At 49.1% G+C, this 26805-nt stretch overlaps 1 protein-coding gene across 1 annotated transcript in view; it reads left to right on the top strand.

The window, feature by feature from the left end:
- Positions 1-26805, top strand: part of MSI2 (musashi RNA binding protein 2) — a gene marked incomplete at its 3' end in the record, with an annotated part of 201277 nt that overhangs the window by 167108 nt on the left and 7364 nt on the right. The window contains exons 7-9 of the mRNA XM_017730873.1: positions 1985-2059; positions 15858-15881; positions 16948-17010. Coding sequence (XP_017586362.1) covers positions 1985-2059; positions 15858-15881; positions 16948-17010 — 162 coding nt within the window. The remainder of the gene's footprint in view (positions 1-1984; positions 2060-15857; positions 15882-16947; positions 17011-26805) is intronic.

Below are 26805 nucleotides of genomic sequence, written 5' to 3' on the forward strand. Positions count from 1 at the left end.
GGCATCCAAACCACTGTGGGCAGCTGCCATCCCCCCACTGTGCCAATCCAGCTGGGGCCACAGGTACCACACCTGCAGAGCTCAGGTGCTGCCCAGCATGTCAGTCCCTGTGCCCTGACAGTTGTGAGCTGACAGATCTGCTTCAGAATTGCCTGAATCAGAATAAACTGAATTCTTCCTCTTGGCAAGGAGAGAGGGGCTGCGGTCGGACGCCGCAGAGCGATTTTTCAGTGGCGTTAATGGCACTATGTACTTAGCAAACAATCCATTTATCAATAGTGTTGTTAAAAAAAAAAAGGAAAGGAAAAAAAGGTTTGTAAAGCTTAACTCTGAAAGATCTGATTTAATGACAGAGGTGATTAATTTCTAAGGGAATCCAGCTGTTGAGCTGTGAAAGGAGGGCTAAAGCAGTGTGTACATATCACTGAGCGCCACGTGCTGTCCGGGCGTCATAGGGCTGCCTTTGCCTGGCACTGCTTAATCCCATAATCAGAATTCATCCAAGCATTTTTATCTTCCAGTTTTAGATTATGATTAATAGTACGCTGTACATATATATAAATCTGATCGGAAATGGAGGGACTTGCTGCAGCAGGAAAAGAGCTGGGTGATGGATGGGTGTATTAAAGGATAAATAAAAGCAGAGATAGGAGCCCCCCAGAAGAGCAATTCGGCTGCTGAGCATGTGCCCGGACTCCATCCCAGCTGCTGCCAAGATTCCCACTGACTTCAGACAGCGGGAGAAAACTTTTCCTGATGGTTTCTTGGTCTGGAGAGGCCTGGGGTGACTCTGAGGCTCAGTGGGGACATTCTGCGGCATTTAGTGCACTGGAATTGCACGGGGTGGTGCCTGTTTTTAAGAAAACTGAGCGAGGAAAGGTTGAGAATCAATGTGAGGTTAGAATTTTAGGAAACCCTCTGAGTGTACAGGACACCTCGGGACATTGGCCATGTGGGTCAGAGCAAATAGCCCACTGTGGGACCAGAGAGAATGGCTGGTGCTCTGTAAGGGTGGGGAGGTTAAAACACGGGGTGTCACAGTGTGCGACCCCGTGGCTGCTGCCAGCCCACGCATGGCCAGGGACCAGTGGGACATCCAGCACATGCAGACAAGAGAGTGAGGCCCCCTGCCCAGCCTGGCTGGTCCTGGCACACAGGCATCGTGTGGCGCAGGGAGACTTCACCCGAGGCTGGTACCAGTGCCCATCAGCACCCTCGCTCCGGGCCCTGCTCCCTCATATTCCAGCTGCTTGTTCCAGCCAGCAGAGTTACCACTCTGTGCCTTCACTGAGGTGGTTTTATTCACAGAATGCTCTCAAGTGGGTTTTTCTCCTCATAACCCTCCCAAAGCAGCCCGAGGTCGGCTGCGCCGCTGCTCTGCCTCAGAAAGGGCCTTCGGAAGCACCTCACACAGCTTCCTTTTACTTTCCTGAAAAATTAAAAGCTCTTTGACTCCCTGGCTCGTCGCTGCTGTTGCCTCCAACTCTTTGATGTGTTAACTGTTGTCCTTCACACTCCCGGGATAAAGAATTACTACTACCTTAATCTCCAACTGTCAATAGCTCTGAAGCAAAGTACATTCATTGTAAGCTCTCCAAATGTCAGAGCAAACCCGTGTTATGTGTTTAGCCTTAGCATTTGGCATTTACTCTTCCAGCTAACAAGTATGCACAGTCCTTGGGCTCCAGACACCAAAGTGCATGTTAATTACCAGAGTGACAGGGCTCCTGCTCGGAGCTGGGCCAGCGCCGGCAGCTCGAGATGTTTCTATCCAGGATAATGATGAAACCTCTCTGCAGTTTGGCATGAGCAGAATAAATCTGATTTTTTAATACCTTCTGTAAAATTAGGTCTCACCCATTCTCCCTGTCACTGTGCATTGTATTAAAAAACAAAAAAAAAAAAACCCTTCAGAAAAACCCTTCATTAATCCTCAAACTTCTCTCTCTTGTTTTTTTTTTTTTTTTACATTTCTGTGATCAAGGTTACCCGAATTTTGTTGCAACATATGGCCGAGGATATCCTGGATTTGCCCCAAGTTACAGTTATCAGTTCCCAGGTACGTACATTTCATTTGCAGATTTGCTTTATTTCCCCTCTTTCCTTCTTTTTTTTGGGGTTTTTTTCTTGTTTGTTTGTTCTTTGTTTTTTTCCTTTTTTTTAAGTCCATAGCTGCAAGCTGAGACAGGCAAGTCTGCAGGGAGCACCTCACACAACAGCAATTTTTTTTTTTTTTTTTTTTTTTTTTTTTTTTTTTTTTTTTTTTTTACTATTTTAAAATAGACATTTATAGCGACATACTTTCAATACATTTTTCCTAATGTATAAATTGGTACTGGTTATTTGAAAACAAAACTTCTTAAATTAAAACATAAAAGCAAGAGAGATCACTGAAGAGCTGTTACCCTCCCTTTGATGGGTTTTTCCTTTCATAGATATTGTAGAGCTACACACAGACACGCACACGCACACAGGGACCCGCACACACCTTCCCGTGCTGGCCTGTGGTAAGTGAACGTTCACTTTTGGAGTGCGGAGTCCGACCTCGCCGTGTTCCGTGCCGGGCTCGGGGGCTCCTCCCCAGGAGCAGCGAGCAGCCGTGGGGTGATGCTGTGCTTTGGCGTCGGTTCGCTTCCCCCTGCCCTCGGCGGAGCTGCCGCGCTGGGCCGGGACTGGGGCGCTCGGCGGGCTCGGGGGGGAACAGATCGTAGAACCACAGAATAGGATGGTTTGGGCTGGAAGGGGCCTTCAAAGGTCCAACCCCCTGCAGTGAGCAGGGATGCCTTCCACTAGATCAGGTTGCTGAGAGCCCCGTCCAACCTGACCTTGAACATTTCCAGGGATGGGGCATCCAACAAAGCCCATGCAAAGCCTTTGCCCTTTCCAGCGTGTTCCGCAGTGGGACTGGCACCACACAGGACAGGGAGTTTTCTTTCATTCCGGGTTTTTCCCAAGCAGCTGGAACAAGCCAAGCAGCACTGCTGTGTTTGTGGCTGAAGCCCCAGCTGGCCACCATGGTTAGGAGACTCCTGAATTCCTGAGCAGCCTTGTCACAAGGGTCGCGCACTCCTCAGGGCTCACAGCACAGGGGTGGGAGCTTGGGGTAACGGGGACACCCAGTGAACCCCCCTGCAGTGAGCAGGGAGGGGCAGGAGGAAAACCAGCACCTCACAGGAAGGTTCTCTAGGATGGGTGAGGATGTGAGCAGACGCTTAGCTCCACCTGCAGCGCACTGGGGCAAATGTGGAGCCTTGTGTTCAGTCCTAGGTCATTAGGATGACACTCTGGTTTGGGAAAATACGGATTGTTGTCACCTGTAGCATGCACAGTGTCCTTGTGATGGGGTTATTGTGCAGCTGGTTTTTGCAGGATCAATAACACCAAGGGGAACAGCACTGTGAGGGTTTGTGTATTTGAAGTCACAAATGTCGGGGCTCTACCGAAAGCTGAGCCACCTCTTCCCACCAGTGCTACGTCTTCCCACCTGGACCAGGCCAAGTCTGAAACAACTGGGGCGTCAGGCAGACAGCAGAGCTGCCAGGGTGACACGGTGCTGGTGGGGACAAGGCAGCTGCCCCAGGTCCAGGTGACACCACCTCTGGTTCTGCTGGAACCAGTGGGAGAGTGTGGTCTGGCAGGATTGCAGCCAGGAGCTGGAGGTGAGGAGGAGGCTTCAGCAAGTGTTTGTGTGTTGTCTCACACTCTGACTCCTCACGATTCTGTGTGCCAGCTGATTGTATGAAGGCACTGAAGGAGAGACACCTTTGATAGGTTTAATGATGGAAATCAGCAGAGCTTAGATGAGTTTAATTATAAACATGTCGAAAGTGAATGTGTCTGCTTGCTGACAGAAAAGGCACCCTTTGACTCGACCCCTTCTTAGATGTATTTTTATTAAGGGCCTATTTTTATCAAAGCAGGACTTCCAGTTACTGCCTGGTTATTTTCAGTCTCCTGCAGAGCTTGAATATGGAAAAAGAATCCATGTGGAAAGCTGTGGGCCGTGGTGGGGCCCAGGGGAGCCAGGAAGCACCAGGAGATGCTCAGGGTCCTGTCTCACCTTGTTGAGTTCCCCTGCCCCAAAGCTCTTCCCCTGCTCTCCTCCTGCTCGGATCAATTATTCCTTAGCAGTAATCAGAACCTTTCCAGAGTTGTTGGGAGTTTCTCAGGTGATTTGGGGCTCTGATCTCCAGAATCACAACCCGGCGGAGCGTGCGGGGTGGGGAGCGTCCTGGCCGGAGGCGTGGTGTGAGGAATGGTCCAGCAGCAGGATGGGGTGCCCCCCTCGCTGGAGCAGGTGTTTGGGGCAGGGAGCCCAGTGCCACAGTGCACAGCTCAGTGCCAGGGAGCCTTTCCAGGAGCAGGGCAGGACTCAAGGACAGGGATGTGCCAGCCCTTCCTTTCGTGCATTTTGGCACTTGCAGAAGTTCAGTGGGGCCTGTGGTAGGGCTTGGAGTGTGAGACAGGCACTTGCAAACTGGTGGAAGGGAATCTGAAATGTGCTTTTTTAGTAAGTTGTCAGGTTTAAAGTCTCAGTGTCGTGATTTGGAGGGAGAAGTACTCGGCTGTTTCTGCAGGAGCATCCCGGGTCTGAGAGCTTCCTCTGCCTCCCTCCCTGAACGCGCTGGTGGTGCAGCCTCAGTACAGACACACAGAGGATGTTCAGTCACACTCTGGGCTGCTCTCAGGAGCTCTGGCAGCGTTTGTCACAGCCCAGTCGTGTCCTGCACCTGCCCATGTTCCATCCACCGGCTGGGCGGGGTGGCCGGGCCGGGGTCGCCCCACAGGGCTGTCACAGGCACTGTCCCTGTGCAGGTTGTGCTGCCCAGTTACTATTTCAGTAAATTAAAGCCAGAAAAAGGAATTCCCTTCTGACTGAACTGTCCTGACGGTATTTCCTGTTTTCCAAGTGAAACGAGGTACAAATGCCATGAGGCACCTGTTTGCATTCCCATTCCCGTGTCCGTGTCAGAGCTGTGGGCAGGGTCCCCTCACGGGCTGTCCCATGTCCTCTCCCACATCCTCTCCCACATCTCCACCATTTCCTATGGCATGGGACAGCCCCTGGCTCCAGGGGCAAGACACGCAACCCTTTGGCGACTGCTCTATCTTCTCCCATCCCGAGATTCCTCCCAGCCCTTCCTCATGCAGTACATTGCCTCTTTTTTTTTATTTTAATTGCAATCACTCCCTTTCTGTGTCTCTTCTTTTTTTATTTTTTTTTTAATTTCTGGGACTTATCTTTTCAGTTTAATCTATTAATTTCTGTTCTTATTTCACTTTGCAGACTATTTGCCGATTTCACAAGACATAATTTTTATCAACTAGTTCTTAAAGATGCATAACAAATTAATCGGGGTTTACTACAGTGCTAATGAGAGAGAGACAGAGAAAGCCTGGGTGGTCCATGTTTAATATCAATGTCCACTGAAAAATTGCTGCTCTTACTGGCTGGTTTGATTGACTGGACTTTTTATTTTATTTTTATTTTTTTAAAGGCTCCATATCCTCACTGCTTTGAGTTTGCTTTTTATTTTTTTTTCTTATTTTTTTTCCTCTGCTTTGTTATGAGTTTTTAATGCCCACTTGGAATGTAACTCACAAGGATGGGGTCAGGGGCGTTCCGAAGGCATGACTTCTCACAAACTTTTTAGAAATCATTTTATCAACGAAGTAAGAAGGATGATTGGGTTGATTTGGTCTCACAAACAGCCCCAAAGAGAGTGATTGGCGCTTTTTAACGTGGTGACGTCCAGCAGTAGCACAAATCCCATCCAGGGTGGAGCGAGACGGGCGTCTCCTGTCCCTGGGCCCTTGGCAGCGCAGGGCTGAGTTACCCCAGCTGTGTGACCCTGTGGTGTCACAGGCCCACATGTGTCCCCTTCCTTCCCTTCCCTCTGGCCTGGGGGCTCTTTGGGAGCTGCCACCATCACACCAGGGCCGTGGCAAGATGCCACCAAGAGAGGGGCTCAGGCAGCTGCTGCCCCCCACAGCAATTCCTGCCCTGCTCCCAGAGCCAGTGGGGCTTGGAGCAGCCTGGGACAGTGGAAGGTGTCCCTGCCCATGGCAGGGGTGGAACTGGATGAGCTTTAAGGTCCCTTCCAACCCAAACCATTCTGGGTTTCTCTGATTCTTTGATCCCAACTCTGACCGGCGATGGTCCTGCACACTGCCTGCAGCTGCTTCTCCTTCCAAACTTTGCTTGCAAAATCATGGGCAAATTTCCTAAATTCTGGCCAAGCTTTCCCTGCTTAAGCTGCATCGCGCCTCTTCATCTCCACCCAAATCGCAGGAGAGCTGCAAACCTCTATCCATTGGCTTTAACAAGACCAGATTCTGGACTTTCGGGTAGAAAACACACATTCTGTTTAAATTCTGCCATTCTTGAAGTGTTTCTACCCACTTGATGATAAGTTTGTGAGAAGTATGTTGCATGCTTACAGTAGAACTGTAATGCATTTTAATGTTTGTTAATCCACTTGTTTAAAATGTCGGTGTCAAAGGCTCTACAATCCACGGCTGTGCTGTTCATTTCATTAAAGATGCTTGATGTAATACTTGGGTAGTTTTCTTTTGACTTCTCTGCAGGCAATAGCTTTTTTTAATCTGTATGGCTTCTTATTATTTTGTTTGGGTTTTTTTGCTATGAATTGCTTTGCTTTTGTGAACTTGTCTTAGTGTGCATGATTTGCAAACATTTCAGCTATTGTGAATTTTCTCATTTTTTGTAAATAGTCCATCTGTGCTTTTCTTTTTTTTTCTTTTTTTTTTTCTTTTTTATGACTTTTTTCCTGTAAGTAACTGAGGTAGAAAATAATAATAAATTGTTTACAACGGATTTGCTGTGTTGCTGCTCTCTTAGCTTGCAGTTTTAATATTTTGGTTTGGATGCCCCAAATAACCAGTACCAATGACAGTTGAATAAAAGAATAAAACAACCATCACTCAGAGCGTGTGACCCGCTGTTTGAAGAACCTGCAGAGGAACAGTTACATACGAGGTGTGTTTACAGCAAAAATTACACCCAAAAAAAGACAAAATGTACTCGTAACTGGGGGGAGAGGAAATTGCAGCATCCCCACTGGTCCTCCAGCACTGTTGGCAGGATGTTCCTGCACTGTCTTTATCCCAGTTATATTTTCTCCCATCATCACCTGAGTGTTTGGGGGTTGTCGAAGTTCCATAGAAGCCTTCAGGTCAGAAATTTAAATTATTTATTTTAATTAAGGGTTTGTTTGCTTGTATGTTTGTTAAAGCTTATTAAAACCTTTGTATATGGTGAGAGGTGAGAAAAACAAATATTTTCATAAACTTTGCAGAGCTCAGGGAAATATATTTGCTTATTAATACTGGTGCTGCAAAGGCCATGAGCTCAGCCTTGGGTCATGCTCCTGCAGTGCCTGGGGCAGTGGAAATGCAACACAAGATGGTTCAAAGTCTCAGACTGATGGGGTTTGTTTGTTACTATGAGAGCATTTAAACCAACCTTCTGTTGAGCTTAATTCAGTTTCTCTCCTGATGCCAGTCCCACAGTGTTCACTCATCAGTGCTGGGCAGGGAGGTATCCTGTGTAAAGTTACGTGTGGTGCTCACCTAGGAGGTAATAACTAGAAAATAGGTGTTTTCCAGGTCAGGAAAAGGAACTGGTGCCAAAGACAAGGGGAATTACTATGTCATGCTTAAGGCTTCTTTGTCATAGTGTCTTGACAGGAGGAGAGGGAAGGAGATTCCCGTGTCTGGGGTTTAGGACACCCCAAAGCAAATTCTGTTGCTCAGGTCCCCCCTTGATTAATAACCTCGAAGGGGGGTGCAGTGGGGATGGGAGGAAAAGGGTGTGGTTGCAGCATCCCAAAAAGCCAACCATTCCCTCTGTCCCTTGTGCATTGGTGTGAAACACCCAGCCCTGGGGCGTGTGGTGCTTCATCGACCCCAAGCCACATTTCCCTGTATTTGAGCACCCAACTTCCTACTCTGCTGAGGTAAAGTGATTCTAAAGTGCTGCCTACACATGGCTTCTGTACCCACAGGGAGAGATGAAGTCTGTATTAATAGGGGTCAGCTCTGTAAAACACTCTTCGAGCACTGTTACACAGGTGTAGGGCTTGTAGAACATTTACTAATGGGAGCAAAGTTTGTCTGGTCGTGATACTGGAATGATCAAACGTAACACTCAGAAAAGGAGAACCTGGTGGCAGCTGCAAAATAGAAGGAGGAAATGTGAAACCTGTTTTAAATTGTTCAGTTAGTTAAGCCTTGTAACAGCAAGAGATGTGGAACGAAGCTGGAGATGTTTCTGACTCCTTTGTCTAACCCTCTCTTAACTGCTTAAATCTGCTCTGCTCTCCCCTGTGCTGCATGCCTTGTTTTCACCTAAACACATCACTGCATCTGCATGGCATCACTGGTTTACAGAGTGCATTTGGAATCTGTTGGAACCACCTGAGTTACCCCTTCCCACCTCTCCGTTTCAGCCTCCATTCCTGAGAACAGGCTATAGACTGGACCTGGTTTAAAATTACGGTTTTGGGTGTTCTTTTGCTGACGAGGGATCGTTCCCATTACAGGCGCATCCATGGAGGGAGGAGCAGCTGGAACTGTAGACAGCAAACTGAGGAATTAATATAGCAGAGCCCATAAATCTCCACTCAGAAGGTTCTCCTTCAAGTTCTGCTTAGATGATTGTATTTTGATGCAGGAAAAAATGGTCTCTAGAGCTGTTCTCTGAGTCTGAGCAGAACTGAAGCACCTTTGCCTCTTAGGCACAGTTTTTCTGAGAAAAGCTGCAGTTTTTTGATGTTGCAGAGAATTGTGTAAAAGGCCTTTCTCACCTTCTATTTCCCCCTACCCCTTAAAGTAATCCTGTTACGAGATTTAATGTGAGATTTTCCAGAGAGAAGCTGTTGGTCTGTATTGATGGTCCAGCGCCCAGCACTGTCAATGGCAGCAGAGTGTGGCTGGTGAAAATGGAGCCTGTCCCCCTTTTCCTGCCCCATCCCCTCAGTGTGAGGCTGCTCTGGAGGTTTCCCTGAATACCATGTCTGGCTGAGGCCCAAAACTGCCCAGGTCCTTCATAAGATTTTTCTCCACTTACAACTTGAATAACTGAGAAATAAGAACATCTTGAACGTTGAACACTGATCATCCTGTTCTCGGCTGCTCACTGATCTGTGCCTGCAGTTTGAGGCTTTAAAACTTGAGGTTCATTGCCCTGAAAATGAGTGATCCTGAAGGGGCAGAGAGGAGAGAAAAGGAAGAGACCTCCAAACCTGCTGGTGTCTGTAGAGCTCTTTGTGTTTTGGGGTGATGCTGCAGCTCCAGAGTGATGGTTTCAGCTTTGAACAGGCCACAGCTGCAGTGACCGGGAGGGTTAATGAGAGCAATTACTCACAAAAGTAAAGAGGCGTAACACAAACACCCGTGTGTGGAGGAAAACATGGATAACCCTGCAGAAGGAGGAACACAGTCTGGTAATGCACATCCTGCTGTAAGGAATTCTCCGTGTCCGAGCCAGCCGGAGCATGACAGCTCCCCTGTGTTCCTGCCTTGTGCCTCAGTAGAGACAATTTTTGACTAAAGCTGTTAAAAATTGAAGCTGAGGTTACAAAGAACTTGACAAGATTGGTCTCCTTATAGCACAAAAACATTCAAATGTGAATGTTTTAGTAGTCGGGTTTCCAGCTGGCCATTGAGGAGCTTCCGCATCCTGCCTTGTCCAGGTGCAGTGATCGTAGTTGCTGCAGCAATACCTTGAAGATTTCTGGGCTCAGCATCCCAATCCTCCCCTCCGACCTCTTTCATAGTATGGGTTATGGAATGCCCAGTGAGGCACGGGGAAAGTCCCTGTCTGCCAGCGATGGCTGTGCTGGTTGAGCTGCACATGAGTGGTGAAGAGTTCCCCACCCTCTGATAACCTTGTCCTGTGATTTACTGCCTTCTCTTTTATGAAGTTGCCTCTTTGTGTTGAATTTTTCCAGCTTCAGCCTCCAGACACGAGTTCTTTTTATGCCTTTGTTCATCATTAAGGACCTGTCTTTAAATAATACTTACCCAGATAGTTTAGATCATTCATAAAAATTGAGACAAGCAGCTTAACCAAATAGCTCATTTTCTTTACCATCAGAGCAGCAGAAATGAGGCTTGAAGCAAATCAGTGCCACGTTGCTGAACTCCAAATAGGTGCCTTAATGTGGTTCAATCTAACCTGCCCTTGTTCATCCAGCAGCAGGGGACTGAAATGCAGAAATTCAGAGCTGTTGTGCTGCAAGGCAGCGTGGGGCCAGTGAGCACCTGGGTATTCCTGCCCCTGCAGCCATCATTTCCTTTATACTTAACTTGTTGATTAAAAATCTGTGGTAAATGTTTGGCTTTGGCCTTTAAAATAAGTTGTAGCAAGTCCAAAGGAGGCCACCAAGATGATGAGAGGGATGGAGCACCTCTCCTACAAGGAAGGGCTGAGAGAATTGGAATTGTTCATCCTGGAGAAGAGAAGACTTCAGGGGAGCCTACAGGAAAGATGGAGAGAGACTGTTTACAAGAGCCTGGAGAGACAGGACAAGGAGGAATGGCTTCAAAGTGCCTCAGGGCAGGGTTAGATGGGATACTGGGAAGAAATTCTTACCTGTGAGGGTGGCAAGGACCTCGCAAAGGTTGCCCAGAGAAGCTGTGGCTGCCCCATCCCTGGAAGCATCCAAGGCTGGGTTGGTGTAGTGGAGCAACCTGGGATAGTGGAAGGTGTCCCTGCCCATGGCAGGGGGTGGAATGAGATGGTTTTTAAGGTCCCTTTAACCCAAACCATTCTATGACTCTCGTTCTATGAAATTCTTTTATGGAAGCAATCAATTCGTGTTAAACAGAACCATTTGCTTTTAGGAAATGGTGTGGTTGAGATTCTCTTTCATCCATTCACTTGATTCTCTCATAATTCTCTGGGTTTCACCAGTTGCTAATTAGGGACGTTACCAGTTACATACTGGGCCTGAGTGTTGGATGGTGGGGGTTTCCATAGGGCACATTTGAGAAGTGGAGCCCTGAAGCTGCTGTAGGGTAGGAGCAGGTTTTAAGTAGAGTAAATAACCTAAATCAGCTCCCAGCTTTTGCTTCTTGGCTTGTGGTTTTTTGAATAAATAGGTTTTTTTAGAACAAACTGTTTGCCTTTGAGAAGTTTCCCAGTTTTCAGTATAGTGAAATAACTGCAAAAGGGTTATTGCACTTGAAATGCCCCAGAATGATAATTTGGAGACAGACAAGGCTTTGTCTCGCTGATGCATAAAGTAATTACTGGGCAGAAATGCACCATTCTCATCCTAAAACCCACGGCCTGAGAGTCCCAACAGCTGAAAAATGGGTCATTTACTGTATATAAAGTGGAAGTGCCAAATTTTAAATTAACTATATTTGGGATTTATTGTTCTGTTGGAATTCCACAATGGGAATATTTGCTCATCATAACATCCATCTGCAAACAGACATTGGGGGGCATGGGACAGACCTTGCACGTGTGGCTGGGCCCTGGATGATGCAGGGGCTGTGGGATGAGGGTCCGTGATGCATGGTGGGTTCTGGCTGAAATTCCCTAATTTGCTGAAATAGATTTTAACAAGGTTGATGTAACACAGTGGAAAAAGACAAAGGGAAGCACTTAAGGGGCTGTTGCAACAGAGGACTCGGAGCAGGCTTGTAGATGCTGAAAGTGTTAACAGAATTGATCAAAACCGTAGGAAAGTACTGCCCTGTTTCCCTGGAGGTCTGCCCTGCTGTGCTGGGTCCTGTTCATCAGCTGTGGTGTGGATGGCACTATCCCACCTCCTCACAGACAAACCAGGGTCACTGGTGGGAAACGCAGGACATTCCAAGCAGGGCTTGTTGCTGCCCCACATTCCTGTGGACTTTGAGAAAGCTTTCATAGAGTCTGCAATCAAATCCCGAGGAGTTAATTGCTACTAAACCGTGGTAATGAGTTGTGAATGATTTGGTAGAATCCCGATCTTTGATGAGTTCTAGGGAACATTTGATTTCTGTGGGTGTTATGTTCTTCTCTAAATATTCAGCACTGAGTTGTTCTTTTAAAGCTTGGAGTAGTAGCAGGTTTTGTTCTTTCTTATTTGTGTTTCCTTATAGAAAGGGTGGGGGAGTGTGAGACAGAGAGCCTGGAAGATGAAGGTTTTAAACATAAAGGGATTGTTTTGGGATGGAGCTTTCCCTTGTGTGTGCTCACCATTAAAGACGACATTTTTGCCCGGTAAATTGGACCCACGCCTGCCTGCCTTCAAAAAAAACCTACCAGGCTCTTCTGCTTCATGGTTTTGAGTCTCTGATACTTTTGAAATGAAGCCTAAAGATCCTCCAAAGAGGATAACACTGCCTAATGGAAAGAATAATGCAAGCGAGAACCCATCTGAAATGACAGCTGTGAGCCTGGCACAGCTTTTCGGGCTGATCAAAGCTGCTGGGAACGCCGCTTGAAAAGGGGGGATCAGCTCCTGGGAACGCCACTTGAAAAGGGGGGATCAGCTCCTGGGAACGCCTCTGGAAAAGGGGGGATCAGCTCTGGGAACGCCGCTGGAAAAGGGGGGATCAGCTCTGGGAACGCCGCTGGAAAAGGGGGGATCAGCTCCCTGGCTCCTCTCCCCGCTCAGCCTGCACATGAATTCATATTCCAGCCTTTGCACTTCTTTCCTGGGAGATGAAGTGACCCTCCTGGAAGGCCGGGGTTCAGGTCAGCTCGCTGGGGAGCACCAGGGGTGTAAGAGGTGAAGTGTTGGGGTGTGAAGGAGCTCTGAGCTCGATCCCCTCAGCACAAGGACCCCCAAACACCCTGCACAGACCAGTCTGCAGCTCACGTGTGAGCACTGCAAACACCCCGTGAACACAGCCCAAAGGGGTTGCTTCTTAGTTGCAGTTTCCTGATGGCTTTTATTTAATTCTCCGTGCCTGTTCTATGATTTTGACTATTTTCTGAAGTCAGGTGGTGATTCGAGCATCTCGGCTTCCATTTTCTTATTTTAAATCCCTTTGCTCATTGCTGAGGTCTGAACATGCGACCTCAGGTGCCCAAGTGCTTTGGCCATTAAACAGAGGAAATCCTTTGCATGATATTTTTTTATGTAAGAATTAATTTCATGATCTTTGTGCCCTTTTTTTGGGTTGATTCTTATTGTCTGACTGGTTGTAGAGGATAGGGTTGTGTGTGCTTTGGGGATGCAAGGTATTTGGGGTCTTCAAAGGCTGATCAGAGCAAGACTGAAGGAGTCAGTGACTTCTCTTAGAGCCGGAGCTGCAGGAAGAGAGTCCTGGCATCAGGAAGGGGGACAAATGGTTCTTGTGTTATTCCCTTGTGGTTGCCTTGTAGCCAGACCCAGGCTGGAGGGCAGGAGAACTCAGTGATTTAAGAAGGAATGATCCCACCAGAGCAGGAGATGGAGCAGGGCAGAGACCTGGTGAGCCCCTGGAGCCCATGTGAAGCCTGGCCCTGCTCAGGCAGCGTCGTGCTCGCCAGATTTGTTCACAAAGCCCCTGGAAAATCTGCTAAATCCTGTGTTCCCACTTCAATACCCAGAGCAAGACAGCAGGGCTGTGTGCTCCAGCCCAAACTTGCTGCTCCAGGGCTGTGCCATCCTGGGATTCCCCTTCTCCCAAACTCACCTGTGCATTGGAGAGACACCAGCCACGGACTAAATGTGGGACCTCAGGGCAAAGAATTTAACACGGATCTGTCCATCTTCCCTTGCTGCTTCACTATTTAAAGTGAAACTATTGATGCAGGAAGCAGGAAAATTTATCTGTGAAAAATTGGCACTTGGAACAGGGGTTTTGGCTCATTCCGAGCAATGAGAGAGCATGAAATTGCTGTGAATCCTCAGGGCTTTCCTGGACAGTGTGTGAGCCCAGTGCAAAACGTTTATTGTAAAATACCTTCTAATTGCAGTGCCTGAAGTGGGCACTGCTGGCCTTTGGAATGGCTCTGGGAGCTTGTTTCCTCTGGGCAGCTGGGAGCAGCGGGCACACAAAGCACGGGGATCTTTTGTGCTTAAACAAACACCAGGAATGAATTGATCTCTCCCTCCGCTCTTTTGATTTTCCAGGTGACTTCAGAGGGCTCGGAGAGAGTGGGGCTGATGCAGGCCATGCTCCTGCTTGTCCAGGGTGGGATCCAGAGATGCTGCCATCAATGCTTCCATTGGTTTCACGGCATTCTTGTCCAGGCACCCATTTGTGGCACCCAGTTACCTCCAAGCTGCTTCTTAAAAATGAACTGGGAGCCTGAGAGCCCCTTAGCAGCAGGTGCAGGGATTAAAGGGCCTGCTGGCACCCTACAGCAGCAGTCTCCAAAGCCACTGCCATCTCCTGGAGATGCCTGCACTTACCAGGCATTGCTGAGGGGAAACAGTGGCACTGGACCATTGTTATCACACTGCTGGCTACAAGTTCTCCTTGTCCCCTGCTCCAGCTCTCGGAGGCGTTCCCGGTGCCCTGTGCTGGGAGCCCCATCAGGCAGAGTGGGATGGTGTCAGATGCCCATCACTGCTGAGGGGGTCAGGAGCAGAGAGCCACAGAGGTACCACAGAGATGCTGGCACAGTGGTGGGAGGTCACACAGCATTAGTGGCTCGACAGCAGTGACAGGGGAGCTGTTCCCAGCTGAGCGAGCCGATGGACGGGGGGCCTGGCAAAGAGCATTTTAGCAGGGGATCGATGGCTTTCAGTAGGTCGGATTGATTTGGGGATCCTTCAGTGATGGAGCCATCCTGTGAGTGTATCAGTGAGCAGGGCTTTGCCAATGTTAATAATCAATCCCTGTTTCCATCTCCCGCTCCTGGAGCCTGTGCTGCGGCTGCTCCGCCTGCGGCCCCTGCGGCGTTCCCGCACAGAGCGCGAGCAGCGATCACACTTGAGCTGTTTGGAGTGCCATGTCGCAGGGATGCTTTTATCTCAGAATTGGGATAAAAGCTTCCTTCGGGGGCGGAGGGATTAATTTTTCACACATCTGTCCACTGGAATGCAATAACGGAGCCTTTGTTTGGGCTCTTACCATGGAGCGCCTTCTCCACCCTTGTTATTTCACTATTCTTTTGCATGGCAAAACTTTTTGTCCTGCATTTCAAATAGATCCTGAGCGTCCCTGGCAGCTGAACAAGAGAAACAAACTTTCCAGCCCTGTTTTTTGTGCTGTTCTCAGGGGATGCTTGGTGATTTGAAGGGTATTTGATTGGTTTTGGCAGAGGCATTTTATTCCATGGAAAGTCCACAGCTCCTCCGATCCCGTATGGATGGTTTAGAGAGCCCCTGGAGCCTCCAAATGAGAGATCTGCGGGTGGCCAGCTGGTCGTGGAGGTGCCATGGGAACGCTGAGGACACTGCTCTTGGACCGGGCGCCGTGGTGGGCAGGGAGCAGAGCGGGAGGGACGGGGGCTGGTGCCAGCTCTGCTCCTGCCTGAGCCGCAGGGGGAGGGCTCGGAGCTTGGCCCAGCCGTGGCTCTGCATGAAAATGAAGCCCCAGAGCCTCAGCCCTTGTCCTGCAGATGCTTTCCTTGCTCTTTGGAGGTTGATTTGACTCTTAACACTAAAGTCTTCTCACTCCAGCCCTAGTCACATGTCGGGGGACCCACCCAGGGTTGATGGCTCCGTCACCAGCAAGAGGGAATTTAACGCTCGGGTTTAACTCTGGTTACAGCAGCCCCCAGTCTGGATGTGCTTCCCCCCCATCCCACTCCACAGAGCCTGTAGTAGTTACCAGCAGACAGGTTCACCAGGAGGACCAGGGCTGGCTTTGCAGTGCTGGGCTCTGTGCACAGGGAGCACCAGCCTGGGGATCCTCTGCATACATTTCACCTGTGCTATTTTTTTTTTTTCCCCCAACAGCCCTATTACCATATTTAAATGCAAGTATGTCTTTTTTTGATTGATGTTTTAAGTAGCTTCAAGTCACTCTAGCCTAGTTCTCTGCTCCTTGCCCTGGTAGCTGAGCTGTAGCTGCGCCATAGTGCTGAAGGTAGTGGGCTGTAGCGTGCTGGGCTCGCACTCTCGCTCTCAGGCTCACTCTTCTCTTTCTCAGTGCCTCAGTTGTTCTCCTGTGGTTCTTCAGCCTTGCAAAGCAGCTGTGATCATGGTCCTGGTGCCCGCTCAAGGGCCAGGTTCCGTCGTGGTGCCCACCCCAGGCTTGTCCTGTTGGGTGGCAGGAGCAGTCAGAGCTCCCAGAGACCAGGAACCTCCCTGGAGTTGTTGACTTTGGGGTTTGGGGTTCTTGCTGATTGCCTGGACTTTGCCATTGCCCTCTTAAAATACGCATATTGAAAGTCAGAGTCTCTGGCAGATCTTCTGAATATTAATTAAGTAAAGACATTAAATCTGCAATCTTGCTGGCAGCATTCCATTCCTCTGCAAGGGCTCGGTTCCCTGGAGCAGGGGGGATGTCACAGAGCTCCTTGATCTGCGGCTGGTTTGCTTTCAAGAGCTTTTTCCTTTCTTTCTTTCTTTCTTTTTTAAACCACATTCCATTGAATTTTTTCTGCTTGATCCCAGCAAATTCGTGATCTTGACATGAGGACCTCCTCATATTTTCCATTACTGCTTTGTCTATAGACCAGCACGTTATTATCACTTGCAAATAAGCCCAGAAGAGAATTCCCGGGTCGTTGGCGGAGCAGGCTGACCCCGTTCCTGCGGGAGTGTGGAGACACAAGCCAAGTGCTACAGGCTCTGCCTCCAGCCTGTCCTCCTTGGCTCCACGGCGTGCCATGGCCAGGAGCTCCATTCCTCCTGTGCCAAGGGGATTTGTGCTGGCAGGGACCACTGGCAGCGGGCAGCTGGCAAGGGCTCGGTTCATCCCAAACACAGTGGCCGCTGGTGGCACGGAGAGCCGGGATGGCGAGCTCCGGAACCCTTTTCCCCGCAGAGACTCGCGGTACCCGCTGGCTTCTGTCTTTACCCTTCTCCTTTTCTCCACGGCCAGGTTTTCCGGCAGCGGCTTATGGACCAGTAGCAGCGGCAGCCGTGGCAGCAGCAAGAGGATCAGGTAGGGGGGCCCGTGGAAGAGCAAACCCTGAGAGTGCAGGGTCAGGTAAAAGCTCTGTCGGTATTCTGTGTGGCTGCAGCTCTCCATCATTTCTCTGATTTTCCTCACACTTATCCTGGGGACCTGAAAACAAATAATCAAAAAAAAAAAAAAATTAGAGAAAAAAAAGGAAATCAATCCCAACCCAAACCCAAACTACAAGCAGAGGCCATGGGGGCTGGAGCACCTGCAGGAGATTGGCGTGAGAACTGCCAAAACCAGGGTAGATACTCCAATTTGTTTCTTTCTTTATTCCTTTATTGTGTTGGTTTCTTTATTTGTTTGGTTTAAATTCGAGGCTCTGAAAGACACCCCGAAAAAGATTAATTTGTGGTTTTGGAAAAAAAGTTTTGGTTGCTCACAGGAAGCTGGGGTTGGGTTGAGGCAGTGGCAGCAGCTCTGGGTGCTCCTGCGCGTGCCCAGAGCCACTGTCACCTCCTCCACCATGGCCAGCACGGGGCAGCCCCATGGTGAGGGACTGTGTCCCTTGGGATGGCATCACTCGTGCCCTCAGCACCAGCACATGGCTGACAGTTCACCATCCCTGCCTGCTCCAACCCCGCTGCTTCCATGGGGAACGACAAAGCTTTTCTTCTGTTCTTCTGAAAACTTCTACTTTTTTTTTCCCCTTAAGGGAAATAAATAAATAAATCATTGCCAATTGCCGTTACTGCCTTAGGTTTAAATTTTGCTGAACATGTGAATCAGCACTTTGCTCGGGTGAGAGAGTTCAGAGCAGCCCTCAGTGAGCCATGGGCTCGGCAGCCGCCCCGGCTCCCAACGCAGGCCGGGACGGAGCCACTGCCGGGACGGAGCTGCTGCCAGCCCCGTGTCCTCCGTCCCGGCGTCTCTCAGAGGACATGGGGCTGGCAGCACCTCCCAGCTCACTCATGGCCGAGCTGGGGGCTCTCGGTGGCTTTTCCGGCAGTGCCGGTGGGTTATCGAGCTCTCCCCGAAAAGCCCTGACTGCGTGAGGGAGTAGGAGGTGGGCGCAGGCCCAGGTGTGTCTCGAGCGAGAGCCTGATGCCATGGAGGCCAAAGAAAGACACCAGGAGAACTCCGTTCCATGCAAACTGGCACTGCTTGCAGGCTACAAAGGACTCTCTGTACCAGTTCCATCCTGTGGCATGTAGAGAGCGCCTAAGGGGTGACTTGCCAGCCTGGTTGTGGGGATCCCCCAACTCCCGGCTTCTCCTACTGCCCCGGCACGGAGGGGGAAAAACAAACCCAAAGAGGAAAAAAAAAAACCCAAACAAAACCCAAGATTGCTTTTGCATATGCTTCCAGGAAAACAGACCTCATTGTTTCTGCCTCTTCCTCATGTTTTGCCCTTCAGGTTTTGTTTTACGTGCAAACAGACCTGGTGAGTTGCCCCTTAGCAAGGCACAGAGGGTTTGGCTGGATTAACGTTGCTTCCCTGATTATTATAATCTTTTTTTTTTTTTTAATCGGAGTGCTTTTGGTGCCCATTACAACTGAACTGAGCATTGATCAATTCTGTGCCTGAAAATCATTTGTCTTTAATTTGAGTGTTTTTTGGTTTCTCTTTTGTTGGGTTTTCTGATTTGTTTTTTCGGTTTTTTTGTTTTTTGATTTGAACTTGCAATACGAAACTAAATCTAACCCTAAATTAACAACTCCCTTTCTGGCAAGTTTAAAGAGCAGTATGGTGTTTGGAAATGTCTTTTCAAGCCTCAAAATTGCCTGCGTGCACAAAACTGGCAAAACCCCAAAACTGAATCCAAAGAGCCCCCGTCCCACCCCCAGCCCCGAGGTCTCAAGGAGGAAGGTGGGTTTGTCACCGGCCCCGCTCACATCCGCACCAAGCCGTGGCCTGGGAACGGGGGGGTTTCTGTAGAGTCATCTCCATCCAAAGCTGGTTTCGGAAGGGACATCCTGGGTTTGCCACTCCATCAGCAATGGTAGTGAATTGTATCCAGGAGCAGTGGAGTCCGATCGATCTTGCGCTGCAGTGTACGGGCCCGATTCATTACAAGAAAAATGGCTGGGGTTTTTTCCGTCTTTCCTTTTCAGTTGGGTTTTTGTTTTTCCTTCACAAATTCGCACAGCCCTCCTTCACGTGTGCCTGGTCCAAAGCACAGAGCACAGCATGGCTGGCCCTAACTGGTCCCTTTCTGCCGGGAAGTGGAAAGAGCTGGGAAACACCTGGGCAGGCATGTCCCACCACCGCCAGCTCACTGGGAGAGCTCTGCCCAGGGCTGCTGGAGCGGCCCCAGCACAGAGCAAACGTTGTTCAGGAGGTTCCTGGAAAGCATTGATGACAGTCCATGTCATCAATGTCCCCCATCACTGCTGCCTCTTCAGCAGCATTCCAGCCCCCACAGCTCACCCAAAATTGACCTTCTCTGTTCTCCGGCCCCGTCCTGCCGCATCTTCCCCACCTTCCTGGCATCAGTGCCAGCACGGAGACTGAGCACCCGCAGAGAGCATCCACCTTCAGATGCGTGTCTTGGTCTCCCCAGGAAGCTGCAGCCCTCTCACTCCAAGCCCCTGGGCACTGACCACCTTGATTTGTCCCTGGGGTGACGTTCCTCCTCTTGGGACACCTGCATGTGTGCTGTGTCAGCAGAAGGAGCCCACCAGGGCAGGTACCTGCTCAGGGCCTCCTCCCTGCCCTCGCCCCTTCTTTTTCTATGGCAGCGTGTCACCAGCTGACCTTGCTAGATAAACAGGTTCTTCTGTGTCACAGCAGGTCTGTCCTACAACCAGCAGAAAGGGATGTGTCCCTGTCCTCGTGCTCAGTGCCACCATAAATTCATGTCCCGCGTCACTGCTCGCGTGCCGGCAGGGTGAGCACCGTGGAGCTGCTCGTAAATCACGTCCCCACTCAACATCCCAGTGATGAGGTGATAGCTGAGGTCCTTCCAGCAGACAGAGGTCTGGCCACATCCATTCGCTCTGGGTGGGACTGTGCTGCCGAATCCCTCCACTGGTTTTGACAACCTCACCCATTCTTGTATTTTTTTAATGAATTGGGACCTGAGCCATGGAAAACGAGCAAAGTTAAAAGTCTGAATGCTGCAAACTCCTCCTAGACAACTTCACTATCAGTGTCACGTTTCTTTTGAATCCACCTGACATATTTTACGTGTAAAACATTTTTGTCGTGTAAATGCTTTTTTTAAAATACAGTCATGGGGGGGCACATTTTTCTCTTGCATTTGACATGGGAGGGGTTCATCTGGCAGGAGAACGAGACGAGGAAAATTTGTCAGGAGAGGGTTTTCGTTCCTTCCTCTTTGGTTCATTGACAAGCCTGAGATTTTTCCAGTTCCCAATCTGTTGCTACCAGCTATTCCTCCCTGAGGACTGGAGACAAAACCCATAAGGCCACACTAATCCAGCCCTGTCCCAGCTCCCTCGGGCAGGCTTTGCCCGCCGAGCCGGCCGGCAGCACTCGGCGCAGTGGGACAGCACAGTGCCACGGCGCCAGGGGCTGCTCTCCACCTCACCCCCTGGCACATCTGGATTTTGGGCCCCAGTCCCGGCTTGCCAGTGCTGCCTTTGAGCCCTGTGCCCCAACAACCCCTTACTGGACTTTATACTTGCCAGCTATAACAAATCTCGTAACGTGAGCTACTGACCTTGATGGTGAGTGTGAGCAGTTATGTTTTGTTGTTTTCTCTCTTGCTTGGTTGGGGCTGCTGTGAGAGAGGGTGTCTCTGAGGCAAACTTTCCGGCCTCTCTTACACTCGGACGTGCACACCTCCTCTCAAACACTCTTCTGAGCGCTCTCAGCGGGAAGGTTTGTCCACACCTATTAATCCTCTCTCAGTGTCCAGCTTCTTGTTAGTAGCAGCTGGTTGCATGTTTTTTGCTTGTTCGGACGAAATGGTTCAAGAAACGACTCATATCAACTCTTGAGAAATGTCTCTATTTTTTTGTACACTTTCTTTCTTTTGATGTTTTATATTAATTTCCCTTACTTAAAAAACAAAACACCTGTCGTCCCGTAAAACATTTCACATCTCCCCTTGCCTGTTCTTAGAGTGTATGTATCTGTGGGACTGAACTAAATGCATGCACTGTAGTAGTCGTACTGGTAGCAGTAGATGTAGTTGTAGAACATGCATTGTCGAGTTGATATTACAGGCACCATCAACGTGAACGAGCGTGGCAGATAAAAGCAGAGCCTTGGTCTGATTGAAAGCGTAGGGATAACACAGCAGAGAGCTGCTGACGGCTTGGATCCATAGAGCCCTATTCGTTAAATCCCATTATCTGGAAGTTTAAATTGAAGCTGGCTATAGGCAACCTACACCCTCCGTACAAGAACCCACATGTGCTGTTATGCTGATAGTAAAACTGACATTATTTTTTTTTCAAATTAACCCCCCCTCAGGAATTGAAATGCTGATTATACCTGCATTCTCTTCTTTTTATTTTGTATCCCAAAGAACTTAAGATATTTTTCAAATCATTTTACAATCATGGTTTCTCCATCAGCCTGTTACTCGTCCATATTAGCCCATAGACTCATTTGTTGGCAGTCGTAGACCAGATGTGCCACACGCAAATCACTCCATTTGGGAATCCAAATAATTCCGTGTGTGCGAGGCGGCTCCCCGCAGCCTGTCCTGAGCCACCAAGCGATTGTTTGTAGGTCATAAACCTTAAATCTTATTATGCAACAGAAACTCTGAGCTAGTGATGGGTCGTACTCATTGCCATGTCACCCAGCTTAAGGGAACATTTTTAAATGAAGATTTAACATTTCATAAATATCAGCATGAGGAGTTCGAGGCAAGTTCATCCTCTCTGCCATGAGCCAGCAGTGGCTTTGCTTCTCCTGCCTGGGTTTCTGTGCTAAACTTGGAAAACGCAGATACGGCGCTGCAGTCAGTAAATCCAACAGATGGTAATTGAGATCCCGAATTAGGCTTTGGTTTATTTGTTTAGGTTGCTGCTTGTCAGAAAACATCCTGATGGGAGCAGAAAAGCTCCTGCATGGTGTGGTCACCCCTCCCCTCCTCCCCACGCCCTGGCCACCCCCAAAACCAGCTGAGCTGGGTGGGAGCATCTCCCTGCTCCTCTGGGCAGAGCCACACACTCATTAATGCACTTAAGGCAGCAAGGGCTTTCAAAGGAAATAAAATATCCAGAATGGGCTTTCCAGTGTAATTAAGAATTTTTATCTGCTCCTTACCTCTAATAGAACATTGAGTAAATCAAGCAAACAAGCGCTGGTGCTGACACTGTGCGAGGCCAGCTGAGCTGCCCCTGGTGCTGCCGGGGAGCTGAACATTCGTGTGTCAAGGCAGGGATAAGGTCCCCTTCGGATCTCGATCTTCCAGGGAAACGGGGGCCCCGCTGTTCTGTGTGCCTATGAAGTGAGGAGTGTGTCTGAAAGCCAGCAGAGCAACAAATTGCATGGGGTCGAGGAAGCCGTGTCTGACACTTAAGGAAGGTGCTCCAAAATCTAATCTACTCATAGGTTAGCAAATTATGGCTATAAAAAGGGGGACAGTGATTGGTTTGTGTGTGCGGGGGAGAGGAGCTGCCATGGGCTCGTGGAGATGTCAGGAGGAGCGTTTCAAAGATCCGGCCATGAACCAATTTGGGATTTCTGCAGCCTGCTGGGAGGACTCCCTTGCGGCGCGGTGGCTCTGGTGGAATTGCTCTCCCTTTTTTATTCTCCTCTATAAAAGTACATAAAATTTAATCCAGGCTATGTAATCTCAAAAGCCAGAACCTAACAAGTGGACCACTTGGGAGCAGCAAGGGCTGGAATTTCTCACTCCACTGGAACTGCCAGTAATTATGTGACAGAGCCTGGCGGATGATGCATTGGGAAATTAATGGCTGCATTGGATTTTATCCTTTGCTTATCTCCCTGGCAGAGGCAGCATGTGCTGGGGAGCACGGCAGGTGGCCAGGCAGGGACCCCACACCATGGGGGCTTTTGGGAGGGGTGGAAACAAGGAAAATCATCCTGGTTTAAACAGGAATTTCGTCAGCCAGGCCCGGCACAGAGCAGCCCTGGGTGGTGAATGCACTCTGGAGGAGCCACTCTGCAGTCCCATGGGTGGTTTTGGCCTTGTTACTGACAATATTGGGAGCCTTACAGTTACTTGTCTGTCTACTACCCCAAATTATAAAAATAATAATAATGCAAGGGGGGTCTTCTCTGTTTAGTTCAGAAGTGCTGTGCTGCTCCAGGGTGGGAATCCCACAGGTCCTTTTCAGAGCACAGGCTCCAGGCAGGAGAAACTCTGTGTCTTGTTTTACTGTAGGATGCTACTTTTGGATCTTCCTTTATCCATGAGGGACTGAGCTTCTTCCTGCAGTGCCAGGGAGAAAATTCAGTAGATATGAAACAATTTGGTGCTGCTGCTGCTCGACCTTGGCCACAGCAGCCGGTGTTTGACAGAACGCTGGGCTGAAGTCTATTGAGGTTAAAATACATCAGCTTTAATCAATAATTTTGTAATAGAAAATCTTGTGCACTTGATAAATCATCTCCAGTGCAATTAGTGACCACCTCTGAGCTGCAGTTGAAGTTAATCTGTAGCAAATTTAGCGGGTAACTTTTAATAGTCTTTTCCATCGGGAGAATTATTTTCCACGGGAAAATGCTCCTCAGAATGCTCATCCAGAGCTGTTTTATTTAGGAATAAATTCTTCTCTGTGAGGGTGGTGAGGCACAGGTTGCCCAGAGAAGCTGTGGCTGCCCCATCCATGGAAGTGTCCAGGGGCTTGGAGCAGCCTGGGATAGTGGAAGGTGTCCCTGCACATGGCAGGGGGTTGAAACAACTTTGGTACCCTCCAAAGCCCCACTACAGCCAATTATTCATGTTTTACTCCCTTTCTCCCAGCAGAAGCTGGAGGACAGAACTGTTGGCTGTTGTAATTAGACTTTGGTCCCCACAAGATGCAGATGAGTTGTTGCAGAGTTTGAAGTGGGGTCTCAGCACGTGCTCTCCAGTGCATGAGATCTTCGAGCACAGGATGGTGTCCGATGCATTTTAGTCCCTAAACAGGTAAATACTGCCAGAGCTGAGGGTAACTTGCCTCTCCAGCAGCAGTTGCAGGCTGGTACTCGTTAGTGGAACAACTGCTAACTGTGAGGCGGCGCACATTGGACTGACACACTGCTTGTCAGTATTTTCATGCTGATTCTCTCCCCAAATGCTTTAAAAGTAAATACATAATTACAGTGGTGTTTTTTCTCCCTCTTTCCTTTCTGAAACAGAAAACTGCCAGAGGAGCAGAGTAGTTTTTCCTTGCAGCAGATGTTGGTGTGCATCTGGCTCTGTGTGAGCTCGAGAAGTGCAGTGGGTTAGAAGTTGCCAGAGAATGCAAAATGAGTCTGCAGGTATATAAACCTGAGCTTTTTAAAAATAATAAACTCACACAGCTAGGGCCTTTGTGAGCATTTCCTGATGCTTAAAAGAGCCCAAAACTCTGTGCCCTGACAAGGGGTTGAGGTGTCAGCTGCCAAAAGTGTGGCTGGTGCCACCAGCTCTCCCCCAGGCACCATGTGCTGGGCAGCAGCTTGCCTGGTGCAGACCCTCCTCCAGGAAGGGATGGTTGCACAGGACTGGAGGTTTGCAGTCTGGATGCCTCTTCTGTTACTGGGGTAACCCCCCGTGTTCCTGAGCATCCCCCCCAGCCCATTGGCAACAGGAAGGTGCCCCCCAAGCAAGACCCTCCTGCTACTATGACTTAAATTATGCAGCAAAACAAAGACCCGTTTTTGGTTTAATTTTCCTCCTGTATTGTCTGTTATTGTACAAAAGGCTTCAATTTCAAATTACAGGAGTGATAGCCAGTTAATGTGGTACAGTGGGAGGCCGGAGTTGCTGTTGCTATGGCAATGGAGTTCGGCTCATTTGTTTTGTAGATGAGTAATTACTACGCAATTAGAGTAGGCTAAAAATAAAGGGGCCTTTTGTTCCCTCTTACTCATTAATATTAATAAAAGACCTGTCCGGGCTGTGGTAAACAATTAATGCAGATGTGGTTGCCCATGGTAAAATTAACAGCAGCTTTCGTGCTCCTCGGCGCGAGGTGAAAGCGCCGGCATCACCTGGCTCAGCTCTTCTTTCATTTTAAATGGAAAAATTCTTACAGAGGGGTCTGTGATATCCCAGCATCTGAGTTTTAGCTCTTATTTGCCAGTTGGATGGGTGGTAATAAGTGTTAAAGCTTCATGTGCAGGCACAGACAGCAGGAGCAGCGCTGGGGTCGGCGCCTGCGACACAGCAAGCGCCTGCAGCCCGCCGAGGGCTCCGAGAGGAACCCGGCAGCAGCAGGTCCTGATGCAGACAGCTCTTCATTCATCCCCCTTGGATAAATGCCAGGGCTGGAGCAAGAAACTTGCCCAAAAACGTGAGCACAGGCAAGGACAAGCGTGATGCTGCTGAAATGACTCCAGCATGGCATGTTACAGACATGGATCGACAAAAAAGAGTGTAACGAACAGTTCCAAGCATTTGATGTGAAGTAAAAAGATGAGAGTAGATTTAGCCTGGATATTAGGATTAAATTCTTCCCTGTGAGGGTGGGGAGGCCCTGGCACAGGTTGCCCAGAGCAGCTGTGGCTGTCCCCCCCCGGAAGTGTCCAAGGCCAGGTTGGACGGGGCTTGGAGCAACCTGGGATAGTGGAAGGTGTCCCTGCCCATGACAAGGAATGGGACTGGATGGGCTTTAAGGTCCCATCCAAACCATTCTGTGATTCTATGAAGTATGTAAACAGTAATCACATCGTATTTTGAATTAACGGTAAAACCAGTTAAATTGGCAGAAACCAGTTAGGAAGACAACTTAACAGGACAGCATTTATCTGCCCCTTCGGTTTATTTGTGAGTTCCAGCACAGCTGGTGAACATCCCATGCCCGCAGGGAGGGACAGCAGAGCAGGGCAGAGCTGGGATGGGGGTGCTGAGGAGTGGTCACCTGCTCCTGCATCATCCCTGGGGTGCTCGGCACCTCTGGAAAACGCCATCAGGAAGGCAGAACCTCTCCTATGAGCAAATACCCCAGCCCAGAACCCTGGATCCTCTGCTGGGGGGGCTGTGGATGCACAGAACTGCATCCCTCCCAAACTGTTTAACTAATGGAGGGAATCGTAGCAGAGCCTTTGTAAGGTCGACATTTGTTTGTTGTTAAGGATCTAATTAGAAACATGAGAGGAAGCTGAATGGCTGCTTGCTCGGCTAATTAGCGACATGCACGAAGACCACTTTGAACTTCAAGGACACAAAGCTATTAGCGCTTACATCAAAAATGGATTAAACTTCTGTGCTTTTATAATGATTAAAGATGAGCCGCTCGAGAGGAAATCCTTTTGTAAGGCTGTGACAAGAGCTGGCTCCCTGACTGCAGCTCCTACAGGCGAAGCTTTGTGTGGCCTCTGTGTCGCACTCGGCCCGGCGCAAGTGACACCACTAACACACGGTATGGAAAATGGGATTAGGCAATAAATATTGATCGTTGGCAAAAAACTACAGCTGAGCTGCAAAGTGCAGTTATTTGTCCTGCTGCATAACTGCAGGAATTAGAACAGCCGGGCTTGAATGTGCTGAATTTTGTGTCTTTTCTTCTGCAAATTGGTGCACATCAGCAGCTTCCAGATGTGGGGGATGCCTTGGATGTGTTAAGTGCAGTACTTAGCAGAAGTAGGGGCTCACATGCAGCAGTGGGTTTGTAAAACACCTGCACCAGGTGAATTTTTATCTTGCTCAGGCTTGCGGAAGCTGCCCAGCTCTTGCTCCTGGCTCATCTCAGGTGGTT

This window comes from Corvus brachyrhynchos, unplaced genomic scaffold, assembly GCF_000691975.1.
Source record: "Corvus brachyrhynchos isolate BGI_N302 unplaced genomic scaffold, ASM69197v1 scaffold283, whole genome shotgun sequence".
Lineage (NCBI taxonomy): Eukaryota > Metazoa > Chordata > Aves > Passeriformes > Corvidae > Corvus > Corvus brachyrhynchos.